The sequence below is a fragment of the Cucurbita maxima genome, unplaced genomic scaffold (assembly GCF_002738345.1).
Source record: "Cucurbita maxima cultivar Rimu unplaced genomic scaffold, Cmax_1.0 Cma_Scf00019, whole genome shotgun sequence".
NCBI classification, from domain to species: Eukaryota; Viridiplantae; Streptophyta; class Magnoliopsida; order Cucurbitales; family Cucurbitaceae; genus Cucurbita; species Cucurbita maxima.
The window spans coordinates 414,656-424,217 of record NW_019272035.1 but is presented as its reverse complement, the minus strand read 5'-3'; the positions used below and the strand labels follow the sequence as shown (position 1 = coordinate 424,217).

General features: G+C 35.1%; 1 protein-coding gene across 1 annotated transcript in view; it reads left to right on the top strand.

The window, feature by feature from the left end:
* The first annotated feature begins 1,755 nt into the window (after positions 1-1,755).
* LOC111493808 (peroxisomal fatty acid beta-oxidation multifunctional protein AIM1) overlaps positions 1,756-9,562 on the top strand; it is an 8,556-nt gene continuing 749 nt past the window's right edge. Inside the window, exons 1-17 of the mRNA XM_023143666.1 lie at positions 1,756-2,000; positions 2,131-2,202; positions 3,001-3,063; positions 3,152-3,208; positions 3,335-3,402; positions 3,486-3,567; positions 3,687-3,742; positions 4,316-4,618; positions 4,814-4,900; positions 5,084-5,258; positions 6,272-6,393; positions 6,609-6,772; positions 7,635-7,889; positions 8,386-8,507; positions 8,586-8,707; positions 8,822-8,970; positions 9,205-9,343. Coding sequence (XP_022999434.1) covers positions 1,907-2,000; positions 2,131-2,202; positions 3,001-3,063; positions 3,152-3,208; positions 3,335-3,402; positions 3,486-3,567; positions 3,687-3,742; positions 4,316-4,618; positions 4,814-4,900; positions 5,084-5,258; positions 6,272-6,393; positions 6,609-6,772; positions 7,635-7,889; positions 8,386-8,507; positions 8,586-8,707; positions 8,822-8,970; positions 9,205-9,343 — 2,130 coding nt within the window. The 5' untranslated portion in view covers positions 1,756-1,906. The remainder of the gene's footprint in view (positions 2,001-2,130; positions 2,203-3,000; positions 3,064-3,151; positions 3,209-3,334; positions 3,403-3,485; positions 3,568-3,686; positions 3,743-4,315; positions 4,619-4,813; positions 4,901-5,083; positions 5,259-6,271; positions 6,394-6,608; positions 6,773-7,634; positions 7,890-8,385; positions 8,508-8,585; positions 8,708-8,821; positions 8,971-9,204; positions 9,344-9,562) is intronic.

The window sequence follows — 9,562 nt, the reverse complement described above, 5'->3', positions numbered from 1 at the left end:
AAAAAAAAAAAAAAAAAAAAAAAAAAAAAAAAAAAAAAAAAAAAAAAAAAAAAAAAAAATCTCAAATTTTAAGGTTAAAATGTTGGATTTAAAAACTCGTGGACCAAAGTATAACAAAATTCAAACATTGGAGGGAAAGTGTATTTTTTCCATTTAATATGATATGTACAAAATTTATTTCAGGTAAAAATTAAACTAAGAAACCGAAACGATTATTAAATACATGGGACCTAATTAATTAAATTAATTAATCCACATTAAATATATTAAGAAATTATTTGAGGTGATTTATAAACGTGACCATTTTTAAATGTACACATGTTTATTTTAAAAAAAAAAAAAGGTAAAGTAGCTTTTGGATTTAGAAATTAGAAAAAATAATAAATAAAATAAATAGTTGACTTCTCAATTAAGCAGATATATTGACCCCAAATTAATAACGGGTATAAATTTCAGAGCGTTGTCAATATCATGGTCATGTTTGTCTAAGACGTGTCGCTTGTAGTTGCAAACTCCTTTGCTTGCTTTTCATGTTGGGTTACTTTATTATTATATATTTTTTTTGTATATAATGTCGTACCTGAATTGCCTCTAAATGAACTATAGAAGATCGAGTAGTCAGCAAACCTTTCAGAGCAAGAATTATAATCTCTCTTGCCTACCGTTTTTTAATACAATCGATTTTCACAATTCTTTCTACAAATTTATTTTCAACGATTTTTCTCGCCCACGTTTTATATATACATTTTCTCTCAAAATGGAGACTCGACTTATACGTTTAAATTATTCACAAAATACCATTTTTACATGATTGATTTGTACGTTGGATTAAAATAAGTGGTGCACAATCACTATCTTGTTATAAAAAAAGTGTGATTGCTATACAAAATACACGTGTTTTGTTGAGTATTAAATAATTTTCATGTTAAGTTGGTTCGTTATGCTACATCATAAGCTTATTTAATGCATTCAAATTATTTAATATAGTTTTAAATAACTTAACTAATTATTGGTACAAAATTTAAAATAAACTAATGTGGAGGGTAAATAATATTTGTAAAAGTATATAAATAAATAAAAATTGAATTCTATTATTTTTCTCTCTCTAAAACGGTCCTTTTGTCCCTTTCTCTGTGTTCAAAATTTTAATAACTCTTTATTGTCAAAATATTTATTTCACTCTATTTTTTCCAAACTTTAATTTTTAATTTGCACATAATTAATAATATAAATAATATTGCATATATTTTCTTTATTTATATTATTTAAAGAAAAAAACTTCCAAGAAATTATAATTTAGAAAAAAATTAAAAAATTAAAAAATAAAAACTAAAAATTTCATTGGGGGACACAAACCTACCTACCATATTTTGCGTAATATAATAAAATAAATAATAAAAATAAATAGGGTTGGTATGGTAGGAAACCCGACCCGAAATGAGGACTTATGGGTACGGGCAGTCGGTCAGGATAAAGCCAAGGTAACTTCCATGTCACTTCCATGTTTTTGTTTTGGCAATTGTATTATGCAAATGAGGAAAAATCCCATGCTTCCGCTCGCACCGTGTGGGGGTAGGTAGAATTCTTGACCAATAGAATCAATGGGTCTGAATAGTTCCAACCAATGATATCGCTCCACCTGGAAATGAACAGCTCGTGCTTTGCACATGATAGATCACGTGAAATAACATTTATTTTCCGGGAAAAAACGATAAAATTTCCGGCGAATTATTTATTTCCATCCACGAACTCGGCCATCTTTATCGCTGAGTGACCGTATAAATCTTCTACTCACTCGTTTTCAAACGAGAAACGAGCTCATCCATTTCGATTTCGTCTCGATTTTGGTTTCTTTGCTGAAATCAAGAGAGAGTTGTAGACGCAACTTAACGAAAGCTATTCGATCATGGCGGAACCTTCAATCACCATGGAGGTCGGAAATGATGGCGTTGCTGTGATCACCATGTCTAATCCTCCTGTAAACGCTCTAGCAAGATCCAGTGAGTCTGAGATTATTTTTTTATTTTTTATTTTTTAATCTCTTTCTCTGTTTGTTAGTTCTTTCTTTTGCGTTCTGTTTTTGTTTATATTTATTTTTTGGATTTTGGATTTTTGTTTCTGGACATGCAGTGTTTCCTGCCTTGAAGTCGAAATTTGATGAGGCGATGAGGAGAAATGATGTGAAGGCTGTCGTTTTAACTGGTAAGAATCAATCTCCAGCTCAACGTTTTGAGGACATGCTGGTTACTTGAGCTGGTTGGAAATTACTTTTAAGATTTTTTTTTGTGATTGGTTTTGCTTAGATCAGGTAGTCTCTTCGTGATGCATCCGTACATCATGTTCGAATTATTTAGCACGAGCTGATGGATTAAATTAAACAAACACCAAACATTAAACTCGCTCGATGTAATTTCAATTAAATCCAATTTTGATTTAGACGGACTCCGTACATGAACTTTTGACAAAATCCCCAGAACGGCAGGAAAGTGATGAGGAGAAGCGAATTCATTATGAGGAAAAGCGAATTCATCATGAACTTTTGACAAAATCCCCAGAATGGCGTGTTAAGTTGTTCTACGTCAAGTTATTTTGAGTGTGTTTCATTTTGGGTCCTTTCTGTAATCGGGTCTTAGAATAAGCTTAATTTTTAGAACGCAAATGATTATCAAATAGGTTTTTAGTTATTATGTTTTCATATTTCAATTTTCCCCTTATCAAATCAGATATATAAATATATAGCTATGCATAATTTCTATGGTAACATAAATGATTACTTGTCGCCTATCTTTGTACATTACCAGTTTACTTCTTTGGCTTAATTATAGATAGCACAACACAACTAGCAATCACGTCTGTGGCCCTGCATATTGAGGAATTTTTCCTACATGAACTAGTAACTTATATTCTTGTTTTTAGCATTTCAGGATTTCTGACATTTGAGTAACATCCTTGTTTTTGTGCTCCTATCTTATTTTGATCGTTTAATTTAATTTACTGAAGGCAAAGGAGGAAAGTTCTCTGGTGGGTTTGACATCAACGTTTTTGAAAAGATTCACAAGACTGGTGCGTTTATACTAATTCAAGTTAGGAATTTAAAGCTGGAGAAGTTTGTTCGAGAATTTAACTTTTCAAATGGTGTCTTAAATTGCAGGGGACGTGTCCCTCCTGCCTGATGTCTCTGTTGATATTGCAGTCAACACAATGGAAGGTTCTTCTCGTGCCATTTTTTAGTGTTATCCCGCTTATTATCTGAAAGATTTTCATTGTTCAATGGAACTTGTTTGTTTATGAAAATGAAACTCCATAATTCAGTGTTGTTTTCCCATAAGTGCAGATGCCAAGAAGCCAATTGTTGCTGCCATCGAAGGACTTGCTTTTGGGGGAGGGTTAGAAATGGCTTTGGTTCGTACTTCATGTTGAGCATTGTCTCATTCCTTTTTTTCCACCTCATTTTTGGATGCATTACATCATTCATCTTTATACAGGCAAGCCATGCGCGTATTGCTGTTCCTAAAGTTCAACTTGGTTTACCAGAGTTGACTCTTGGAGTAATTCCAGGATTTGGAGGTAAATTTTTATTTTGAACATATTCTTTAGTCTCAACTATGAGGATGTAGCATTCGATTCCTTTTTTTCCCTCTCTTCACAACAGTCACCGAGTTTCTGAGTACTGGTTGATTTATCAGGCACTCAACGACTTCCCAGACTTGTAGGCCTATCCAAAGCTATTGAAATGATGCTGGTATGTTGAACATTCTCTTTTCTACTTTGGTTTTCATGACACAGTATTGGAATCTGTAATGGGTTGGGATAGACTAGGATACTGGAGAGTTGCTATTGTTTGTTAGGACTAGTCCTACATAGAAATTCTTAGTAGACATAATTCATTAGATGCCATTTTATCTTAGACGTTAATTTGAAGGAAGTAAATTAGGGTCTTTAAGCCCTCACCCAGCACCTCAATCAACATACGTTTCAAAAAAAGTGTTCTTGCCTCTATCATTAGCTCGGGTAGTCGCCGTTTTTGGTGTTTCAGTCACCACATCTAAATTTTCTATAACCGGAGGGAAATAAGAAAATGTTTTATGATATGATTGGTTCCTCAACTATCTTGATGTATCTATTAAAGTAAAGATACCCAAAAATTTTCATTTTCTATTTGGGAAAATATTCTTGGCCTCTATATTCTTATAAAAATAATTTGGTACCTATACTTTGTTAGGAAGTAGGCTTAAACTTTTCTTCAGATTGTTTGTTACAGAATAGTGTGTGATTACTCTCTCTCCTCTTTTGTTTTTTTTTGCATTTTACGCAGTTATCTAAAACAGTCACATCTGAAGAAGGAAAGAAGCTAGGTCTTATAGATGATGTTGTCAGTCCAAATGAGTTGATGAAAGTAGCTAGAAAGTGGGCTTTAGATATTGCTGATAGACGCAAACCATGGATCCGTACTCTTCATAGGACAGACAAAATTGGGTCCCTGGCTGAAGCTCGTGTGGCACTAAAATCTGCTAGAGAGCTGGCAAAAAAGATTGCACCAAACACACCACAGCACCTTGCGTGCATTGATGTTATTGAAGAGGGAATAATTCATGGAGGATATAGTGGAGTTCTAAAGGTACCTTTGTATTAGATTCTGCATACGTTGTCTTAAGGTGTATTTTCCTGTGTGTCAGGATCAACTTGGTTTCGTTGCACCAATTTTGATTTTTTGGTGGTGGTGTTGTTTTTTGTTTTAATTTTATTTTTGCTGAAATATCTGGCTTTTTACTCGCTGCTGGCAAGGTTACTAACTTAACAATGATTGTGGCAGGAGGATAAAGTATTCAAGGAACTTGTAGCAACGGACACTGCCAAAGGTCTTGTTCACATCTTTTTTTCGCAGCGTTTAACATCAAAGGTACATTATTGATGCGAGAAACTAAGACCCTCTATCTCCTTACGCAACCAAAAAAAGGAATCCACTATTTCTTTCCCATGATGCGTTCCAATATGGCATGTCTTTCTTCAATTTTATTTATGGTTTCCAGAAGAATCAGTACCTAACTTTGTGTAACTGATACTGTACTTCTGAACTTCTCAGGTACCAAATGTTACTGATCGTGGGCTTAAACCAAGACAAGTGAAGAAAGTTGCTGTTATCGGGGGTGGTTTAATGGGTTCCGGGATAGCAACAGCTCTTATTTTAAGCAACATCCATGTTGTTCTTAAGGAAATCAATGCTGAATATCTTCAAAAGGGAACAAAAAATATTGAAGGTAGGATTTTTCATTAAACTAGTATTATTTCAGCCTTAAGATTTTGTTTGTTATCTTTTTGGGTGACTAGCACCATTGCACATTTGTTGTTTTTGTGGAAGATACTATCACTGAAGTACTTCCCCGTTTAATTGCTATAGTCCAATTTTCTCAATGCTTGCCAGGTCATAACAGAAGTTTGAGTTGAATTAGGTCCAACATCTGTCTAGGATGCTATACCCCAGTCAATCTTGTTAATGCTATCGATTATCTACTGTGAATTAGTTGGAATATGAACATTAAGATATATTGAGTTTCTGCACTGTATCAATTCATGTTAGTCAAAACTGTAAAATGCATGTTTGCCAATCATTATGTAATGTTTTTGGGATTTTGAGCATAGTAATGTTATTTTCTGATTTGAAATTATTATATATAACAACGATGGCAACAATTATATTACACTTGGTCTTGAGCGTCTTTTGAGCTATGAATATGGCTTCCGCTTGAGTGACCAAACTTTTCAAAGAAATTCCTTTGATTTGAACTTTTCAAGCTTGGGATACTTATTGTATATAGCCAGGTATTTTGATTTTGAGTCGGACATCTTTTCCTGCTCAATTCTTGAGCATCTCCTTTTATGAAGTCACGATTATTTTTCTGAAGGACTATATATATGTATGCATGGATGTAATATATTTGTGGCTTGTAATCGTTAGCGGAAGATCTATTTCTTGACAGTCTAATGCTAGCCAGTAGGAAAGTTCCTTACAAAAGGAGTGCTATTGACAGTTATAGATTACGGAACTAAGATTTTTGGATATCAATGCCTTAGACATTTAAACAAGATTGGGATTGAGGTTTCACAATGTACATCTTGTAAGCTGATGACAATTTTACTTCAATCTTGAAAACAAAAATTGTAATGTATTTTAACTGTTTTCATTTTTATTTTATATTTCAATAGAAGCATTATTATTGTGCATCATTGAACGTTATTGTCCTTGGAATTATATCTGTTAATTATTTGACAGCAAATCTTCGAGGCTTAGTAGTGAAAGGCAAGCTGACAGAAGATAAGGCAGATAAAGCCTTTCGGATTCTTAAAGGTTCATTGGATTATTCAGACTTCAAAGATGTGGATATGGTGATTGAGGTGAATTCTTAATTTTTGTTTCTATATTCTATTTTCAACAGCAATGTTTCCTAAATTACAATGACATTGGTTTGGTTGTGGTGACATCAGATTACTATTATTTATGACAATCTTTCTGGTCTCAATATTTTTCTCAGTTCCGGAATAAAATTCATATATATTCTTTTTAATTTTAATGTTGTACTGACGGCAAGGACATATTCTCATTTTTGCAGGCGGTTGTTGAGAATGTTCCCCTTAAACAAAAGATATTTAGTGAAATTGAGGAAGTGTGCCCTCCTCACTGTATATTGGCATCCAATACCTCAACTATCGACCTCAATCTAGTTGGAGAAAAAACCAGATCCTCAGATCGAATAATTGGAGCGCATTTTTTCAGGTCATATTCCAATTTTGTTTTTGTTTTTTTTTTCTTTTTATGTTTGTTTGTTTGTTTTTTTTTTCTTTAAAATTCAAGTTTACCGTTCTTCCTGTCAATCCCTGTGCAAGTCCAAGCCAACCAGCATTGAATCTCAAGGAACATTTTGAATCTCTTAAGTTCCATCAACCAGTGTGTGAGGAACGTTGTTTTCCATTTTTTGCTCAGAAAAAAGAAAAAAAAAAAGAAAAAAAAAGAGAAAAAAAAAAAAAGAGAATGTTATGTGGACTGTAGAGTGAACTCCTTTTTCCCTTTTCTGATTTGTAGTTTGCAGGAGTCAAAATTATTAATGTTCTAGTCTAATAATTCAAAGGATATAGCAATTTCTTTCCTGCACAAATAACCGGAAGTAATAAGCATCATCCAGTATCAGGTTAAACATATGAACTGGAATCCAATGTTACTGTGAAGTTCTCTCTGGTACTCGATCTACAGGGGCATCTAATAGTTATTTTCTTGTATTATATTGAGCTTATGGTGGAACGTGTATTGTGATTGTCTTTTATAATTTCATCTCTTCATAGAATTATTGCGAGTGTACAATAGATGTTGAGATGCACGTCATATTTTCAAAGGATAAGCATGATAATATTTTGAGTAACATTGGATGGATCTTAACTGCCTCATTGAAGAAAGAACAATGAAGGCCTTATTTGACCTCATTATCTTTTTTCTTATGTGTATTAGTCTTCCCAAGCCATGAGGTTACATGATGTTTTTATTTTCATTTTCGTAATATGCAGTCTCTTTTATATAATTTCTTTCACCCAATCCAATTACTAATTATTAGCAACTTTTGTTCACACCTTTCTACTATGGACAGCCCTGCTCACATTATGCCTCTCCTCGAAATTGTACGGACAGAAAAGACTTCCCCACAAGTGATTCTTGATCTTATGAATGTTGGAAAAATCATAAAGAAGGTTCCTGTTGTTGTGGGCAACCGCACTGGATTTGCAGTCAATCGCGCATTTTTCCCATATGCTCAGGCTGCACATTTTCTGATTAATTTAGGTGTCGACCCATTCAGAATTGACCGGGTGATCACCAAATTTGGTCTTCCCTTGGGCCCTTTGCAGTAAGTCAATTCCTCAGTACTAGCATCTTTTCTCTTGTTATCTTTATTATAAACAATGTTGCTTGCCCATCTTTATATGAGAATTATTATTTAATTTCTATATTTGACCTCATGGCATACAAGATACTAGTCTCTTTCTTATTTCTTGAATCGTATCTTCATTTCACATTCAATTTTCTCCCTGGTCAGCACTGTTCAATGGTGGTTTTCTTTACCTCTCTCTCAAGATAATACAATTTTGATAGATATTTAGAAGGAATAGGTTGGGTCAGTTCAATGCTTCATATCGTGGAACTAGTAAATTCTGTATGTCAAAAAATTTTCATCAAGTTACCAAGATTTTTTTTTTTTTTTTTTTTTTAATAAAATCACAAAACCAGAATTAAGGCAGTCAGTGATGTACATATTTTATATACAACTTTGCATGAGTAATGTAAGACTTGCTTAATCTCAAATCCTCTATCTGCACCATCTTAATTGCTTCTTATGCATACAGGCTTCAGGATTTAAGCGGATATGGAGTGGCAACTGCAGTATGGAAAGAATTTTCCACCGCATTTGCGGGTCGAGTTTTCTTCTCACCTTTGATTGACTTGATGAGGAAAAATGGACGCGACGGTACTGAAATTCTTGAGAATGTGTGCCTATGAATTCATGTTCAGAAATGTGAACTGCATATGCATTTTTGCCGTGCAGGTAAAAACAATGGTCGGGGTTTCTATATTTATGAGAAAGGAAGCAAACCAAAGCCTGATCCTTCAATTTTACCAATTCTGGAGGAGTCTAGGCGCATTACCAACATTATGCCGAGTGGAAAGGTACTTGAAAATGTGCAAGCAGACGCCATTTATATAAACGTGAACGCACAATCTGCATAAAATGACCACTATCTTCAAGTTGCTGTATTAAATCTTCTTGTTTGCTTCCGGCAGCCTATACCCGTTTCTGATCAGCAAATTTTGGAAATGGTACTCTTTCCTGTGGTCAATGAGGGATGTCGAGTGGTAGAAGAAGGAATCGTCGTTAGGCCGTCCGACCTTGATGTTGCGACTGTTCTTGGAATGAGCTTTCCTTCCTACCGGTATTAAAACTTCACTTATCCTTTTTAGGTTACTATTATCTGAGAATCTACTGGGTTGCCATTTCCATTTCTCTTGAAGAAAACAAAGTCGAAAAAATTACCCAGAATAGAAGATTGCGAGATGAATAAAAGAGTAACATCGACTTTTTTAATACGAAGATTTGAACCTTTACCTTATGCTTTAATTATGCATATATTGGTGAGTGATGGTTATTGGCTCCCTATCTTTTGCAGCGGTGGTCTCCTGTTTTGGGCGGATTTGGTGGGTCCTAAACATGTATATGCAAGTCTCAAGAAATGGTCAGAACAATATGGCGATTTCTTCAAGCCCTCCAAGTATTTAGAAGAAAGAGCAGCCAAAGGCATACCTTTGGTAAGATCTCTATTTTCTTCTCTCTTATTCACATTATTCTTTATGAATGCCATCTCTCTCTCTCTCTCTCTCTCCCCCCCCCCCCCCCCCCCCCCCCCCCCCCCCCCCCCCCCCCCCCCCCCCCCCCCCCCCCCCCCCCCCCCCCCCCCCCCCCCCCCCCCCCCCCCCCCCCCCCCCCCCCCCCCCCCCCCCCCCCCCCCCCCCCCCCCCCCCCCCCCC